The 19,707-nt window shown below is 44.8% G+C and overlaps 1 protein-coding gene across 1 annotated transcript in view; it reads right to left on the reverse strand.

Annotated features, from left to right (window-relative positions):
• The window catches only part of RANBP10 (RAN binding protein 10), a 557,257-nt gene that overhangs the window by 377,415 nt on the left and 160,135 nt on the right, over nucleotides 1–19,707 (reverse strand). The window contains exon 3 of the mRNA XM_069217570.1: nucleotides 9,260–9,312. Within this exon, the coding sequence (XP_069073671.1) occupies nucleotides 9,260–9,312 (53 nt within the window). The remainder of the gene's footprint in view (nucleotides 1–9,259; nucleotides 9,313–19,707) is intronic.

The raw sequence follows: 19,707 nt of genomic DNA on the forward strand, positions 1-19,707 counted from the left end.
GCCTTGGTAGTGTTGAGTATAGTTGGATTATAACCTCTTACAGTGAGTCTATCGATGATTTGGTTGGCGGCTATATCAAAGTCAGTAATATTGGAACAGTTAAGTCTGGCTCTACGTAGTTCCCCTTTTGGAATATTACGAATCGTACTGGAGGGATGACAGCTGGTAGCATGAAGAATAGAATTAGCTGCTGTGATTTTCCGGAAAATATTACTGACTTTGATATAGCCGCCAACCAAATCATCGATAGACTCACTGTAAGAGGTTATAATCCAACTATACTCAACACTACCAAGGCTAACGTGAGGGGCATGGATCGCAATCAATTACTTAACAAATCTAAACAGATCAATAAACAGCGGTCAATCAGATTCATCACTGTATTTCACAATGGTCATCATCGGATTCGTAAATTATTACGCAAACATTGGTATCTACTACAGAATAATCCCTCCATCAGTCAATATATCACCGACTCTCCCCAAATTGGGTTCAGACGGGCCCCTAACCTTCGCAACAAACTTTGCCCATCTTTTTATCAAGAAAAAACAGTTTCCACCTTTTTACCACCTAAACCAAAGGGTTTTTATGTGTGTACAAGTTGCTCCATCTGTAAATTGGGCCTCTCTAAATCCACAAGTGTCATCATCAATAATCTCACTCATTACATTAATGATTTCATCAATTGTGAGAGTTCTTATGTTGTTTATGCCATTTGGTGCCCTTGTAATCAAACCTATATAGGTAGTACCATTCGGTCCTTAAAATTAAGGATCCAAGAACATTACCGAAATATATTGAAACTGGACACCAAAGCACCATTAGTAGAACATTACACTGCATTCCACTCGCACCAGCGTACTTTCACGTTTTGTGGACTTCGCCATATTATATCATCTGCAAGAGGCGGCAACAAGGCTTTAAGGATGCGTCAGGAGGAAAGCCGTCTCATTATCAAATACGATACAGTCAACCGAGGTTTAAATCAAGACCATGAATGGCATTATTGGCTATCATAACTTTGTTTATGGATTTGTTTTCACTCCATTTTACTATAAGTGTATAAAAGTTTCTCTTAATGTTGATTTATTATAATGATTTCTATTGGTCATTTAAATGAGCAACCTCTAAGTAAGGAGGTAACCAAGGTTGATGAACTCACTGTAACATTGGTATGTGTTGTCATTTTCCCTTTATTCACCAGTCTTTGTTTTACTTTAATTTTCTGGTGATTTAACACTGTGTTACTTATTTTGTATCCATTTCGATTGTTCAACATTACCTTTTCCTGACCTCAAAATGGCGCTATCTGTTCTTGTCCCGAATCAGTCCTTCTTTACTTTCTACACCTCGGCATAATCAACGAGGGTAGGACTAGTACCGCACTGCCTGCGCCCGTCGGTACATTTTATATAAATAGATCCCCAATGTTCTTACGAGCGTCCCGGTCTTCACTCAGGAGACGGACGCGTTTCCTGGGATACGCCCAGCGTTCTCTCATTCGAGGTGAGTTCGGTGCTTTTAAGTACTGCACCGTTGCTACTTTCTGAATAACAGCTTCTTCATTTTTCAATGTAAATAGACTATAATAACAACACGAGTCTGTCTCTCTCTTTAGTTTAAGTTTTATCTATTACTACGCCAACATAATTTCCTTTTGCCAATTGCTTAATGGATTAACTCGGAATATTTTTCGGGCACCTATCGGTTTATGTTATGCTCATTACGCTGTAGCCAGCATCTTACAATTTACCGGGTACAATACCAATTAACAGAATCTATTGCTATAACAAAGTTCAGTTTTTGCTTTTTATTGTATATATTGTATATTTCGACTTGCATCTATATGTATATATTTTCTGTGCATTATCTTCCAGATTTTGAACTCACATTTTGCTTATATTAATTACAACTATATTGCTACAAATTACTCGGTATGTTTCCAGCCGTTATATAGTTCGTTTTCTCAAGTCTTGCTTCGGGTTTTTTCCTGATACAATAATCTTTTGTTTCACTTACTTCTTTTCATAGCTAATGGTTTATCTTTTTACAGCTGGTATTTTTCAACCACTTATATTATAGTTTTACATTAGTGTTAACTTTTTAACTTCATTTCTAAATGATTCTAATATATTATAATTTCCGTATTTCTATGTTCTTATGTATTTTCCCATAGGGTCTCACATTCACAGGGGTTTGTCTCTTTCTTGCATGTTCGTTCTCTGTTCTACATATTCATTTTCTCCTCCTTTCGCTCGAATTTATAATACTTTTCACAACAACGGCTTGCTTAATACTAACAAGTAATGTGCACATTGGTTTTTTCTTTTCATCTCATCTTGGTATATTCTGGCTCCTACTTGTTTGCGCCGTTTCACTCTTTGTTTCCATAAGAATGTTCTTTCTGGGACCACAAGAATAACAATGACTACGCCTATTCACTGGAATTTTTTAGTTTTCTATATGAGATGCACTTTTGAGTTATGTATTTTTTATGTATATCATCCTCATTTGGATTTTGTTCTATCTTTCTTCCAGCCTTGAGAAAGCCCCGGCTTACGTGCCGCTAGGGGCGAAACACGTGTTGGCTGATGTTTCTGTGCTGTTGCTTCTGACTCACTAATGATGTTTGGGCGACGCTCCCAAATCAATGTAATGGATTCATCACCGATGTTATAAACTCTGAATAAATTAGGATTCATGAAGATCAGCTTGACGTCTTAGTGCTGTTACTACGGATTTACCTTGTCTATTTGGTCGGATATCTCAATGTGCTGTTTCGGACTCATGTTTCATTACTACTAACGTTGGAATTCTTTAATCATTTTGCTTATGATAAACATGTTAACATTGTTTTAGAGGGACTTTTCCACTATTAGTATATATACGTGTTATTTTAGGAGGATTAGGGTCCAATGTCCTCCGGTTCAGTCCCCCTAGTTATCTCATTAAGGCAATTTATACAGGGAGCTAGTGCACTGGACCCACTCCTTTTTTAGGAGCTCTTTTTTTGCATGTAACTCCTTGTTCGACAGGAGATCCTCTGCTGGCTGGAACTGTATGTGCGGGCACTCTGGTGGGCGAAGAATCTTGGTGAACCAATACTGCTGTGGCCACACTGGGGCTATAAGTATGAGACGGCAAGGTACCCCCTTCATTTTGCGAATGACCTTCGGAATGAGTGGAAATGGAGGGAACTCCAAGCGAACATTCCTGTACATACGAAATGGAATGCGTTTCCCCAAGTCCCCGTTTGAGAGTACCTGCTGACATACAGGTTGCACTTCTTGTTACAATGAGTGGCAAAAAGATTCAGGTTCGGAGAACCCCAAAGCTGAAAAATCTACCCTAAGTATTGTTGGGTAAGCATCCACTTGTGGCATTGCCTGTCTGTTCTGCTTAGGGTATCCGCCCATTTGTTCTGAACCCCTGTGACACGTTCTATTTTCAGGACAATTTTGGTGTCTAGGAACCATTATTATATCCATTGCACTTGTGTTGACAGAACCTAGGACCTTGTCCCTCCCCGTTTGGTGAGGTAAAACATGGTCGTAGTGTTGTCTGTTCTCACCAAAACCGATGAGTCGCGGAGGCTGGGAAGAAAGCCTGAAGGCCCAGGAAAACTGATTTCAGCTTTAGGAGGTTTATTTGTGACAAAGCTTCCTGATTAGACCATTTTCTGTGAACCTCCAAGTCTTATAAATGAGTTCCCCATCCTTCTATGGAGGCGTCCGCCGTCATCACCACCTGGGTTTTCATTGGAAGGAATGAGAAACCATACGAGAGATTCTCCATGATCGTCCACCAAAACGTTGCAGAATATATCAATCGTGTCCTCAAAGGATCCTTGGCACTGGATTCATTGAGCATCGAGCAGCTCCTGTAGAGGCTGTATGCGAAGACAACAGTTTGGAATTAAAGGGATACACAACATCATCCCAAACATGGACTTGTACTTTCTGTCAGAAGTGAAGTTTCATGCGGATAGGGACTCCGTGATTAGCCTTAAGCGGAGAGTCTTCTTTATGGGAAAAGCTTTTGACACTTTTGTGTCCAGGATTGCTCCCAGAAACACAATTGCTTGGGATGGAATATGAGAGGATTTTTCGTTGCTCAATTTGAGGCCCAGATATTTGAAAGTCATACAGAGACTTGGGTCAACTATTGTGCCAAGTGATAAATGAGGTGCTTTATTAACCAGTCCTGCAGGTACAGGATCACCTGGTGTCATGAACGTCATGAACGTCTGTAAAAAGCCACCACTAGAATCTAAAAATTCATTAAGATTCTGGGAGCCAACCTCAACCCAAAGGGGAGCACTTTGGACTAGTAATGACACCCTGCCACCTCGAATCGTGGAATTTGTCTGGCCTTCAGACGTATAGGGAAATGGAAATATGCATCTAGAGGTCCAGGGAGGTCATATAATTCGCCTGTCTCCACCAGTTGCAGGATCTCCTGCAGGGATAACATCCTGAAGGGCTGTTTCTTGATGCATTTGTTTAAGAGTCTCAGATCCATCACTTGCCTCCACTTTATGACTTCTTTCAGATGAGGAAAAAAATTGGAATAAAATCCCATATTGACTTAGTTGTACTTCTGCTGTCGCGTTCTTGGCTAAAAGCGAACAAATCTCCTCTTTTAGAAATGAAAGATGACTATGTGATGATCTGCGCAGAGGGAGAGTGGGAGGCTTTAGAACACATTACAGAGTGTGAACATGTTGGGTTATGTCTAACAACCATCGTTCGGAAGAGATGAGTTTCCAGTGATTTAGGAATTTGGAAAGGGGATTGACAAATTGATGTGGGACTGAGACAACAGGTGCCTGCATCTCATCATTGTCTCCTGAAACTATCTTGAGCCTTTCCTCCAGTCGAAAGACAATTAGGCACTTGTTGTCCAGAGTAGGCGGATGCAGCGGTTGGCCTGTATGACTGTTGTGCCACGGAGCTCGAAAACCCTGCTGCAGGTAGAGCTGATACCTGGTCTGTTGCAATGGCATTTAGGAAACAACTTGGCCTCTGCCACAAAAGGACTGAAATCTCCTCTGCTGAGTGCCAAGTGAGTGAGCAGTCTCAATGTCTGATTTTATGGACTGCAAGGCATCGTCCACATGCTTTCCAAACAGGTTCTCCCCATCAAAGGGCATATCAAGGACCTTTGATTGTAACTGGATGAAAACTATGTCACTTTCAGCCACGCCTTGCAATACAATACTGCCGCTCCAGCCATCTGCCGAAAGGCCGAGGATGAAATGTCCATGCTACATCAATTATTTCTGAAGAGGTCTTCTCCCCTTCCATCAGGATTTCAAGAACCTCTTTTCTTGCCCTCCGGGAGATGTTCTAAGCACACCGACACAAGACCACATCTCTATCTCCCGAAGATGGCCAGAGCTCTGGTGGCTCTAACAGAAGTCACCACCAGAACAGAGAATTGCTTGCCAATATTGTCCAGTCCTTATCAGGTGGGGCCGTGCACAGCAATGATGGGCTTTTCACCCGTCGTTGTGCCGCTTGCATTATGACCGAGTCCGGTCTGGGCTGACCAATCAGGCATGTTGGAGAATTATGCGGAGCCTTGTATTTCTGGTCAAACTTCGCGGTGACTGCCATTACTGAAGTCAGTGTTTTTATTAGTTTTAATCCCTTCTGCCAGATAAAATCTACAAGAGATGGATCATGTTGTGAGCTGGACCTCTGCTTTGAAGGAGTATAAAAAAACACTATGTGTGCTTCGCTGGGAGCGGACGATCTAAGCATTTGGACGCCCTCTCTAAGATATCATGGAGGCCACCAATATCGGCTGGCAGCAAATCTGCCAGAGGAGGAGTAGGTGAGGCTGACATTGAGGCTACATAATTGTCCCATTCAGGATGGTCCTCTGAATCAAAATGAATTTTCTCTTCCTCAAGCTGCTGATCACAGTCTTACCAGCTAAGATGTCTCTTATAGTAATACGAGGCAGCACAGGTCTCTCTCTCGATGGCATGGATCAGGGGCTCCTTAGTGCAGAGGCAGCCTCCAGAACTTCTTGTCTTGCAGATGCTCAATGAGCCGGGGCACTGTCATCTGAGACCTATTGTAATAATTACTGATCATCATGCGCATCATCTGTGACCAATGGCCCTGGAATCACGATGGGGTGATCTTGCACATGTTGCTCTTCTTCTGGTTCCTCATATAGTTAATGTTCCTGAAATCTATCATACTGTTGAGCCTATTGACAGTTCCTGTCAGAGAAAGAAAAGTAGCCCTCCAGATAAGTAGGCTGATCTTGGTCTGCCTCCTCATCCTCAGTCTCTACGCACTTGACGTTAAGCTGAGAAAAACTATATTCTGGACCTAAAAGACTTTTTCTCCCCAGATTCCTGCATTTCCAGCAGAGACACACTGGTGGTAAAAAAGAAACTTTGAAATGTCTGTGACATAGATGATGTTATGCCCTTGGCAGAGAATGTTTCCCTCGCAGTCGTCGACAGGATCACAGACTGTGCAGGCTATGGGGTCGTCGACCACGTAGCCTCAGATGGAATCCTCATCAACGGAAGGACATCAGATGAAGCTGACAATGTTGATGTACCCGCTGATGAAGTCCTTGCCATCGGAGAAGACAGTCTCATCGACAATGACGATGCAGTCGTCACTCTCTTTGTCGACGATGTAGTAGTAGTTGTTGTCGTTGTCGTCCTGGTTGCAGGAGTTGATGTTGCCATTGTCAGAGGCATAGGATGGAATACCTCAGACAAAGCAGCGGTCCTCGACAGGGTGATCTTCGTCCACGGATCCATAGATGGGCACATTTTCATTGTCAGTAGCTCCTTGAAAGCACTTATGGGAGAAGATGAGGGTGAGGAAACAAGTCTTCCATGAGAGGGAGAAGGTCCAGCCTGCTCTTTGCTTCTTGTCCTCTCAGTACTGGTCTTTCTAGTATTAGACTTAGCCCTCTTAGGAGTCTCTGTCAGATGAGGGGGAACCCTCCTCTTTTCTATTTTTGAGAAGGAACGTCCCTTCTCCTCACACTCAAAGTCTGAATCAGAGTGTGCCTTCTTTTTCTGTAACCAAAGGAGCAGTCGGCCCTCACGATGTTTGAGGGTTTACAGAAGAAAGTGCAGCATTTGCCTCATTAGTCTTGTGTTGAGGGTACAGACAGTATAGGCTCTCCTTGTGAAGGTCTCCTGAGAACAGCCTGGAACTCCCACAGGACTTACAAGGCCTGAAAAGCCTTCTTTTGGAGCCCTCAGACATGCCGAAAAAAGCGAACACAATTACAAACTGTACCTCAAATGTTTCCTGTAGGTTTAAATATTAACTGGAGAGCGGTCAGCTCCAAAGTTGAGCTGTGAAACACAGTGACTGAGCAGACCTCAGGAAGACTCCCTGACACATGACGTGCTGTCAGAAATCTGAGGTATGGTGGCTTTGCAGGGGATGAATGCTTCAGGGTCTCTGCTCTGATTGGTTGAAGGCTGGATGTTTCAAAACAATGTGAATTGGCTAGTAAGTTCTATTGTTTTCTGTGGGGTTTTAAGATTAATGCTTTAACACCCCATATATTACTATTACAGTGGGACTCCCACCAAGATGAGAGGAAAAATTAAAGCATGTGAATCTATGAAAAATACAATACTGGAGAAGCTGCATTAGGGTCAGAGCCTATGAAGTCACAGTTGGGGGGTAGTATCAGGGCTGCATCACTTGAATCACTAATCCTGGAAGATCAGGCCCCTTTTGGTGAGTAGCCCAGAAAGTTGCAGGCCATCCTGAAAATGTCATAACTAATCAAAAGGCTATGATCTGAGAATGGTCAGCAGATGGAGTCATAACCTCGGCTTCAATGTCTTCAGAACCTGAATCTACCCCAAAGAAAAGGAAGACTGGAGTTGGTCAGTGATGCCTCTGACTGGTCTCAGAAGCAGGACTGTGTCCTTGACAGAAAGGACATTTTCCAAAGGTGTATTTTACTGTTTTTGAGGGAGATCATGTGGTGGATCACTTCATGTCAGGAAACTAACATGAGAGGAGAGAGATCACTCTGAAGTGCCCCTGTTGTCCTTGCCAAAAATAACTTGGTCTTCCCACTCCATTATGGCCTTTAGATGCATTGAGGAGCAATAGTTACAAGCCAAACAAACATCATCATCATCATCATCTGATCCCAGACACTACAAACAGATGTTGTGGGGATCCAATAGAGACATCTTCTTGCGATACTATTAACAGGGCTTAACACTCCCTTTACTTCCCCACCTTCTTCTTACCAACTTGGGGGAGGGACCAACAGAAGCCATCTGAAAGGGGATGATGTGAAGAATGGAGTTAGGCATGCAGTCAAATACGTTTAGGGTGTAGCTACAGACACATGTTTTGGTATTATTTAGCTTTAGTTTATCGTGTGTTTTCAAGAAGAGGAGTGAATGTTTGCAAAAGTTAAGGTGTTCTGGAGTACAGGTCCTACCCCCATCAGTGTGAATGAGACCTCATACTAGTTTTCGGGGATTAAATACTCAAGGTTGTGCATGGAATACGGCAGAAACTTCACTGTGCACACTACAATCAGTTCACAGGGCAGCGGATGTGCATTTCTCAAACTGAGAGAAGTACAAAGGGGAGACTTCAGTTTATGTGAGAGAGGTGCCAACCACTCAAATCAAGGGCAACAACGAAGTAACAAATATACCAACAGTGGCTAGAGTTACCAATCACTTAAACATGGAGATGGGTTTATAAATTAAGGCACACATACACTGAATAGTTCACAAAGGCACCAGTTACTTAAATGGATTGTAGATTTATCAGTAGCACACAGGGCAATAGTATTTTACTGGGGTTGAAGGCATCTCTATTAGGGCTTTGTAAGTCCTACGTAAGACGGTCTGTGGCTCTATGCCTCTTTCCTTCAAGCTTTGATAACACAGAAAGCAGTCTAGATTTCATCAGGTTTACTTTCCTCAAAGTGAGTGCATCACACATTGATAGTGAAAACTCACTTCAATGCACTTATTCAGAGATAAATACCAAGATAAATGATACTAGTTTAAAAGGAAAAATAACCAGATGTAGGACCAAACTGCTTAGTATAAAACTCCTCACATTGCATTATGAGTTGTTAAACGTGTAATATTGTTGGTGGACTGACATTTCCGATACTTCAGTGACTACAGGATGGAAAGGACACACCCGAAAAAGTAGGCTACACTGCCGTGCCCAGGCCAAAGCATTAAGAATTAATTCCCATTACATATTTGATGACTTACCAGGCAACCTGTTCATATTGACTCCTTGTGCTGAAAGTCCAATTCCCATGTACCTAAAATAAACAAGAGGCAAAAAACAAACTCAGACACTGACAAGATAAGACAAATTACAACATGTATTGCTGATATAAATGAGGAGAGAACAGGCTCTCTAAAGTAATGGCATTCAGTACTAGGGAAGAACATATAGAATGTGCCTCCATTCTGCAGCACATGCAGAGTGGTCGCAAAGAACTCTGTCATCTTCCATCTTTGTCTGTGTCTTGTTAAACCCAGCCGTTCAAACATCCACCACCTCATCTAAAAGCATGGACAAACCTGTTCTAAAGGTTTCTGTCAAACTATTACTAGAAAGTAGAGTATCTGTAATCAACTCTCACGTTTTACTAACTTAAACAGAGCAGTCCAATAATTTCTTACCTATACAGTTCGACAGCTAATGTGCTGACCTCTCACCCACCTACAATAACTTGACAAGTTTTCCATTTCATCTGCGTATTGAGGAAAAACATCAAATGGCTCTTCAAATGATGTGAGCTGTCATACTTGGTCTCAATTATCAGAATGCACCAGACTTCAATGGCCGCTCCTAGTTTATCGAATGTCTGCTACATATGATAGATTCACGTAGCAACACAAACTTGCTTATCCAGAGGGTAAGTCATGTAAGAATATTATATCTTTTTTTAGCTCTGCCCAAGAAAGTCTTTTTATGCACACATTGCTGTGTAATGAGAATAAGAATCCTGAAAGGGCTCTTGCCAATGTAATTACTCAACTAAATCAAATCAGCTGTGATATTACTCAATCAATGGATAACGACTACACAGTCCATGATCACAACCAGAGAAGGAGTTCCCATCCACAATCTGTTCTTGCCTGGAACAAACAATCATGCTGTGTAACCAGTTTGCATTATGAACACAGATTACCTTTATACAGACCACTCACAATGAAAACAAGATAATTACTATTCTTAGCTCTCTGGTGAGAAAGGAGTAATGCCTATAACCCAAGCAGCCACCTTGAAGATAATAACTGAGAAAGGTCTCTTCAGAAGAGGCCACAAGATAAGATTTGCTTTGAGATTCCTCAATAAACACTGGCATTTAGATACAGTACAGGATTAAAGTGAAATGACCAATTACAATAGGTGAACATCCTAAAAATTACTGGACAAGCCATGCTTATATAGTCCCATAGATATTATATAGAGTATTCAACCTGTCCCACCCTAAACTTTTAACACTAAAGGACAGTTCATATTTTAAACCCTGCTTTAAACCTAACAAATCTACGGCAAGCCCACACCAGGAGCAGAGGCTGACTACACTCAAACAAAAAACCCAAGTGAAAGCATTCCAAGACCATGTGCTAACTGAAATGTAATTCTCTCCATAGAGAATCCATATATATCCAAAAGCACTACCCCAGCCACAGACCACATCCTAAATGGAGCACCAGTCTCCGAAATCATATAAACACACCATACATAAATGGAAAACAGTTTTCACTAAATCACATTATCATCTTTACCCCGAGCACCCACTGTGTAGATAATTGCTAGTTCAAGTCCCACTGTGCTTTGCTTCAAAGATGTCGCCTACAAAGCTATTTGTTCTTACTGTCAAAACTACCAATGGGTATCAGGAATATAAAACAGCTGTGTGTGGAGTCAACCCTTGAAAACGTTGCAGTCCTCCTTTTCTGCAACCTTCATCACATTCAGAAAGCCATGCACAACAATCTCCTTACCACTGGAGTTACAGTAGTATACACTTAAGACAGCCTGACAACAACCTGATAACATGATTGGCAGCAGTTCAGTACTTGCTGGCGATGAGCAGACGAAAGCATACATACACAACACTAGATTCATAAACATTCTTCTATTCAGTTCGCATTTCCCAAAACATAACTAACCTTCTTTCCCAAGAACATGCTTCATCTGCATTAGGACATGCTGCTCAACTATGCAATTTACCAGTTTACTCTCTGTTCAGACTAATATATCAAGCAATGCCTTTCTACCCTTACAGAAGGAAGCTTTACAGTGACCTATTAACTACGATACACAGTAGTCTACATTGCTCTTCTGAAGTGATCTTGATCCCTTTCAAATAAGAACCTTGAAATTTGCTGGACTGTCCAAGAAAACATGGACAGAGCTTCCCAGGTTCCTGAGAAAATGTGGAACTTTAAAGAATCTTGAACTCCAGCTCCTGGGGCAGCTGGAGTGCAAGATATAAGCGTATAGTGCAGTAAGCAGTCGTTATCCCGCAGGTATGATTTCAGCAATCAACTTCAGTCAAGAGTTGCAGGTACAACAAGATACATCATCACCACTCAGTCTACAAGATGTTCCAAAAAATCACCCATCCAATACCTGCCCTGAAGGTAAGAGCATAAGGCTGGGAAAGACACCATTGTGAGGGACTCTTTGGTTGCAGAGCCTAGATATGCAGATGGCCAGAAGGTCGGAGAAGCAGAGAGGATCAGAAATAAACAGTGACTGCCCAACATGTACTCCCTCCCCCACCTACATTAATCAAGACAATTTGGGAAGTAGCATCATAAGAAGAACAGGCTGGCTTGCAGACCATTCTTTCTTACCATAGAGGTAAGCTATGGTGGCAGTCTGAAAACACCCCCAAAATGTGCGCAAACTTACTACTGCTGTTCACCGTGACAGAAAAACCCAGTCAAGAGGAACACTTTCAATGCCTTCTAAAGAAGATAAGAAGAACAAGAGGAAAACAATTATGTAAATCTCAGGCCTCCGCTTGCGTCATATGCAGGAAAACCCAAATGCTTAAAGACAACGCAAGGTAGGGATGCAGTACCTTCCCACATTGAGACAGATATGTGGCTGCCTTTGAAAAGATACAACTTGAATCTGTGTACCCGCTCCTTCCCAGCAAGGGTAGACAGGGTCTGCAAGCTAGCAAGTGAGAAGGGGGGGACATAGTCATAGGTACGATTGCCCAACTGGCCAAATCAGCAGGAAGAAAACTGATCCTGCATGCAGTGAACTAAAGGGGTAACAGCGTTGAATTGTGAAAGAATCACAACATTACCAGATTATGGCAAATGTAATATAAACAAAAGACAACTATTGCAGTTAGTCAAAAAAGGAGCTGATTGTTTTAAAGATGGATGATGCATCCCTATTGGGTGAGGACAGACTGTTTTATTAGGCTGAGGGAACAAAGCCATATACACACACACACACACATATATATATATATATATATATATATATATATACTGTGTAGTAAATTATGGCTGATCAAGGAGAGTGACACAAATATTCTATCTTGAGTTGAGTTACTTCCCCTTTAAGGGTCAGGGCTTGATGTAGGATGTGCCTCAGATCATTAGATTAGAATCTGAAGGGTAGTATAATAGGTGTGGTGATCTTCAATGTTATCCATACTGTGCCTTTTCTCTCCTTTCCTTCACCCTGTACCTTACGCCTTTCCGTTGATGAGGGGTGCTGTAGAAATATTTTGATGAATTTGCCATGGAGATTTATTATAAGTTTGAAGCAGTCTCATCTTTGCTTATGACAAAAATGGCTTGATACTTGCCAAGAAAGCAGACATTTGTCCTGAAGAAGTATATTCAGTGGCTTCATGAACTATATAGCACAATTCTCAGACTCCAGGCAATCTGGAGATATATATATCTAGTGGGCGGAAGAACTTTGCCCCCTTTATTTGGGTTGGGGGTATGGCCATACCCCCACCCTCTTATTTTGAGAAAAAAAAAATCTTCCCTGGTCTCTGGTGGGCTTTCTGCCCCACTTGAGGGCAGATGGGCCTTCCAAAAATAGGCCGAGATATGGCCAACAGTAATGTGCCCCCATGGGGAGCGACCTTTGCCCAAGGGGTTGCCCCCCCAAACAAAACACACATCAATCCCTGGTGCCTAAGTGGTTTCTGCCGCCCTTGGGGGCAGATTGGCCTAAATACAATTTGCCCCCCAGGGGAGCGACCCTTGCCTAAGAGGTCACTCCCCATACATAAAAACAAAGTAAATAAAAAAATATATAGATCTCTGGTGTCTAGGGGTTTCTGCCCCTCTGGGGGCAGATCTGCCTAATTATAATATGCTAATCTGCCCCCGGGGTTGGGAGGCAGAAAAGGCCTAAAAATATTTTGCCCCCTTGGGGAGCGGCACTTGCCCAAGGGGCCATTCCCCTTATACGCAAGTCTAAAAAAAAAAAAAAAAAAAAAAAAAAAAATCCCTGGTGTCTCGTGTCAGAAATGCTTGCAGAGACATGAGAGGAAAGGAAAGGCCTTTCCTTTCATGCCTCTGACTGCGACTGCCCCCTCTTCCCAAGCGTAAGAGAAATGCTGAGCATTTCTCTTTGCTTCCAGCGCGATGGGAGGTGACTTCTGATGAGGTCCGCACGCAATCACGTACGGACATCATCAGATGTCACTTGAGGGGGAGGGAATCGGGGGGGTCCGGGTGGAAGAGATTCCCCTTACATACCCGACTATGGGGTGTGGGAGGGAGGCCCACGGGTGCAGGACAAGCTGGCCATGTCCCTGTCACACAGGAATGGGTGCGAGGACGAGACCAGCTCGCCCCACTCACCCTACGGGTTAAAAGTATATTCAAAAACTTAGCGCTGTCCGCTTAATACAGCTTTTATTTTATTTGTTTTTTATTACTTTCCTGCTGCAGTACAGCATGGCTAAAAGAAACTGCCAAATCCAATAGAAATCGTGCATGCAAGACCTATTGGTTTACAATGTTTTTTTTTCCCTGGACCTGCCCTTCTGCAATTCGGCTTTAAACTACGCATGCATTCCGCTAACCTTAAATCAGTTTTGTCGGCTACCCAACAGCATAGTCAGACCAAAAATGATGACATCATTTCCGTATACCAAAGCCTGGAAAGCGTGCATATCACTCTTCGCATGACTGGCAACCGTAACATGTCCCTAAAGAACTTTACATGACTCCTCACCATCTCATGCATATTTCTTGTGCTTCACCCTTAGCGATCAGTCCTTACGATGCTTCCTCTGATGAGGACTGCAATGATGGAAGCCCTTGGCGTCTGGCTTCGACAGCTTCAAACCCTATGAGGGGGATTATAATGGGTCCAAGATGTTTGAAGCAAAGGGTTCTCCCACCCTAGGTCCTTGGAATGGCGACCAGACCAAAAAATTGCAGATTACATAGCCAGCAAAATCCGCCAACCACTTGATAAGGAGGTCTGGGCCCGCTTGCGAGCCGAATGCCCTATTCCCACAGTAGGTGGCAAGGTTGCATTGACCCCTGATCTTAACCCTAAAATGTGCACCTTTTTGCTGAATACCCAAGGAATTCCAAGAAGGGTATTGACCACTCCTGAAGGGCGCGTCAGGATAAACATCTGGACATTCTGGGGCTGCTTACCCAGATTATCCAATTAGCTGAACGAGCTAAATAGATGGGGAACCTCTCACCTCTGACAATCAATCAGCACTTATAAAGCACGGCTTATCACTCGGGGGCAGGGGGTCTCAGGGTGCTGGCTGGGAGACGTGGGATGGTCGGAGAGCCAGGTCTTGAGGTCCTTCCTGAACTGAGCCAGTGAGGGGGACTGCCAGAGGTGGAGCAGCATCGTGTTCCAGGCCTGCGCAGCAAGGTGGGAGAAGAATCTTCCTCTGGCCTTGTTCTTCCTGATCCTGGGGATGGTGGCGAGGTCCAGTTGAGCAGAGTGGAGTTGCCTGGAGGATGTGTAGAAGGAGAGGTGGTGGTTGAGGTAGATAAGTAAAATGATGTGAAGGGCCTTGTATGCGTGTCAGGAGCTTGAAAGTGATGCGTTTGTTGATGGGGAGCCAATGTAGGTCTCTCAGGTAGGCGGAGATGTGGCTGTGGCTGGGGATGTCCAGAATCAGTCTGGGCAAGACATTCTGTATTCTCTGAAGTCTAGTTTGGGGTTTCTTGTTGATTTTGGCATAGAGAGCGTTGCCGCAGTCGAGTTTACTGCTGAGAAGTGCGTGGGTGACTGTCCTTCTTGCATCAATAGGTATCCACTTGAAGATCTTCCAGGTTAGGCAGAGAGTGTGAAAGCAAGTAGATGACATGGTGTTGACTTCGCGGGTCATGGAAAGTGACGAGTCGAGGATGATGCCAAGATTGCGTGCGTGGTTGGTAGGAGAGGGGGCAGTTCCATTGGTGCTAGGCCCCCAGGAGTCATCCCATGCAGAAGCGTGTGGCCCACAATGAGGATCTCCGTCCTGTCTGAGTTGAGCTTGAGGCAGCTGTCTCTCATCCCGTTGTGAAAGTCCTATTTGGCTGTGAATGGTTTGTCGGTGAGGGAGAGAATGAGCTGTGTGTCGTCCGCATCTGAGACAATGTTCAGCCTGTGGTGTTTGGCGATTCTGGCAAACAGGGCCATGTAGGTGTTGAAGAGTGTGGGGCTCAGAGAGGATCCCTGGGGCACTCCGCATCCGGTTTCAGTAGACATTGAGATAAAGGGTGGGAGTTTGACTCTCTGGGTTCTGCCAGTGAGGAAGGATCGAATCCACCCAGGGCTTTCCCGTAGATGCCGGCGTTGTGTAGTCTGGTGCACAAGGTGGTATGGGAGACAGTGTTGAAGGCGGTGGGGAGGTTGAGGCGGATGAGGGATGCTGTCTCGCCGCAGTCGAGTAGAGAGTGGATGTCATATGTGGCTGCTAGGAGTGCAGTTTCGGTGCTGTGGTTTGCTCCAGAATCCAGACTGGGAGGGGTCGAGGATGTGGTTGGTCTCGAAGACGGTGAGCTGTGCGTTGATCACTTTCTCAATTACCATGGCTAGAAAAGGGAGCAGGGAGATCGGCTTATAGTTGTTCAGATCAGTTAGGTCTGCAGAAGGCTTATTCAGTAGGGGATTTATCTCTGCATGTTCCTAGGTGCCAGGGAAGGTGGCGGTCTCAATGGAGCAGTTGATGGTGCTGCATAGTTCGGGTGTAATGGTGGTGCCGGTTCGATTAGGGATGTTGTAGGGGCATGGGTCCGATGGTGCACCGGAGTGGATGGTATTCATGAACATGTGGAGGGTCCAGTGGTTCATGATTGGTTGGTGGCTGTAGTCCATGGTGGTGCTGGTTTTGTGGGGGGGGGGGGGGGGGATCGTTTGAAAGTTTATTGCAAAGGTCCTGGGAGGATGGGATGTTGGTGGACTCCGTGCAAGGTTTTTTGAGTTTCTCCACTATGGTTAAGAGTTCCTTGCTGTGTGAACTGGTGTTGATTCTCCCCTGAATGGCCGATTTTCTACCTGCTCTATTGAGTCAGAGATGTATTGTGAGGGTGCCCCTGAAGGCCTTGTGGTCTGTGGGCTTTTACTGCTTCTCCACTTTCTCCTGAGTCGTCTGCATGCGCTTGTGGATTCTTGGAGGTCGGGGGAGAACCAGTTGGGTCTCTTGTGGTGGTGTTTGCAGGTGGGTTTCCTTAGGGGGGCTAGGGTGTTGGCACAGTCGGTGATCCATTGGTGGAGGTTGTGGGCCAAGGCATTGGCATCTGTGGTGTAGGTCGTGGGGAGTCGCTGAGAGTGGTGGTGAGCTGGGCTCCGATTACTTTGGTCCAGTTCCTGCGAACGGGGGGCGATGTGTAAGGTGTCGTTTGACTGTCTTGATGAAGGCAAAGAGGACGCTGTAGTGATCGGACCAGTGGAGTTTGGAGGTGTGTGAGAAGGTGATGTGGTTTCCGGTGGAGGGCCTGCAGGGTGCTTGTGTTGTACCGATAGATGGTGCGGGAACAAGGGTCCGTGTCGCTACACATGATCCAGGCGCAGGCGGGCTTGCCATTGGTACGCTTTCAATGCGGCGCCATTGAGAAGGGGAGAGAGGTGGGGGGTGCGGGAGTCGCTCAGCTTGGAGGTGGGAGGGTGGGAAACAGTGCTGGTAGGGGGGACGAGGCCCACATTGTAGCGGGATGGGTTCAGAGGTTGGTATGCCTTTTGGGCAATGCCAACTGCGTCCTCTCAACAGAGGCGTCACTACCTGCTAATAAAAATTGACCCAAGTTAGGTGAACTGTCCAACTCTGAAGCAGGGGCGGTCGCCCAGAGCAACCACTTTGGGGAACCCTTCGTTAAGGAGTTTGGGAAGTTTGTGGCCACCTTTTCGGCGCTGGATAAGGCACAGACCTCCACCAGGAAAATCTTCACAGTAAAGGTTTTTGTTAGGGACGGAAGAGGTAGGGGTCGCTCATCCAGCTACAATAATGGGTGGTACGACTGCCACCAGGTAGCGTTCTTCCCTAACAGGGGCAGTGGAAAAGGCAGGAACACCTGCAATGCCTGTGGAGATGCAAGTGCACCCGGATAATTTAAAAGTAAGCAATACTCTTTCTTTCCCTCAAGATTTTTGGAGGGCTGAGAGTATTTGCACACAAGTAGGCGGAGTTCACGTAATAACTTTGGGTCCTACAAATACTAAACTGATTTTACATAGAATTTTTCAGATCTCCATTTCAGGTGGTAAAACCAAAAACACTCTTTTCAGAAGCAGAGACAGCCTTAATTGATGCAGAAGTACAAGAGCTCATAGGAAAAGAGGAAATTTGCAAGTCAGTATTACACCCTCGGTGTTTTTGGCCAATCTATTCCTAGTAAAGGAACAAAGGTTTTCACCCGGTAATAAACTTGTAAGCCTTTAATGAATGGGTGATCTACCGCCATTTTAAAATGGAAGGCATTCACCTCCTCAGGGATCTCCTGATGTAGGGGTACTGGATGGTACGGTTAGATCTCAAGGATGCATACCTCAAAGTCCCTATCTTTTCACCACACTGCTGCTTCCTGAGTTCATGTGGCGACACCAGGTCTTCGAATTCCACTCTTGCCCATTCAGACTTCTGTTGGCACCTTGGTGCTTCATGAAACTCCTCAAACCGGTAGTGGAAATCCTCCAAACAAACGGGTTCAGATTGAGAATTTACATGGATGACGTCCTCCTGATGGATCAGTCTTGTCCCAAACTTCTGTCTCACTTGACCACAACTACTGCCTTATTGCAAGACCTAGGGTTTGTCACAAACCAACAGAAATCAGAACTGGTTCTAGCCAAGAACACAAATCTCCTGGGGTTTCTCAAAGATTCCAATGCGGCCACACTGAGTCTTCAATCAAGAAGGAGTTGAGGAAGGTACTGAGATGAGACAGGATTTTCCTCAGACAGCTGCCCAGGATAGAGGGGCTATTATCCTCTTCTTTGAGGGACATATTTCTGGGTCCGCTCCACTTTACAGTGGCTGAAGGTGTCACACCAATGGAGAGGTCTCACATACTCAGAACTGATCTCTTTGACCTCGGAGGTCCGAACAGAGCTGCAGTGGTGGATAGACCACATGGATGAGTGAAACGACAGGGCAATATTAATATTTGTATCCTCTCCGGACCTAAACAGAATCCGATGCCAGCTGACACGGATGGTATGCCAGGTGAAATGAGACCTCCATGGGGGGGGGGGGGGGTGTCAGGTGGGCACAGGACAAACTGAACCTACATATCAACTGCCTGGAACTCCTGGCAGGATCATTTGCAATCAGATCTCGGACTAGGGACAGAGTATCTTGTTTCATCCTACTCAGAATGGACAATGTGTCGGAGGTCCAGTGCATAAATAGACTGGGCGGGACATGCTTGAGGGCACTAGCGGAACCGGCAAAGAACTTCTGGCACTATTGCCTCCAACACCAGATTTTGGTGACAGCGGAATATCTGCCGGGGTCCTAGAACACAACAGTGGACTGGAATTCCAGGTATATCAAGGATTCCACCGATTGGCAACTGGACCAATCGGTCTTTCGTGCCCTCATAGATTGGTGGCTTCTGTGCATGGTGAATCCGTTTGCTTCCAGACTGAATGCTCAACTTCTGAGATTCTTCAGTTGGCATCCAGACCAGAGAGCTGTGCCGGTGGACGCTTTCTTTCAGGGATGGGCAACAGAACAGACATATGCGTTCCAACCTTTTCTCCTGATCCAGAGAGTGACAGCTCAAGTCCGTGGTCAAAGGGCCTCAATCATTCTGATAACACTGCTATGGAAAGCACAAGCTTGTTTCCCTAAACCTCTGAAGCTATTGTGGGAGACCCCGATCTGTATACCATTATTCTAGCGGCTACTGTTGGACTCCTCAGGCTATCCGCACTGGCTCGTATTGCAGGGACATCTAGACCTCTTGGCGTGGAAATTTTTGGGGGATAATGGGAAAACATCAGATTTTCACAAGCGGCTGAAAATAACATCCAACAGGCATGGGCTCCAGGGACAAGCAAGAGATACAGATCAATCTGGGGCAATTGGGTTCACTGGTGTGTGGCGAGACACCTGGATCCCGTGGGGTCCGAGGTCAGATATCTTGAATTTCCTAGTCAAATTGGCGTGTTCTGTTTTCCCCTGGTGCACGGTGAATTCACTCAGATCAGTGATCCCAGCTAGACACCCGCCCATCAACAATGC

Source organism: Pleurodeles waltl, chromosome 12, assembly GCF_031143425.1.
Source record: "Pleurodeles waltl isolate 20211129_DDA chromosome 12, aPleWal1.hap1.20221129, whole genome shotgun sequence".
NCBI classification, from domain to species: domain Eukaryota; kingdom Metazoa; phylum Chordata; class Amphibia; order Caudata; family Salamandridae; genus Pleurodeles; species Pleurodeles waltl.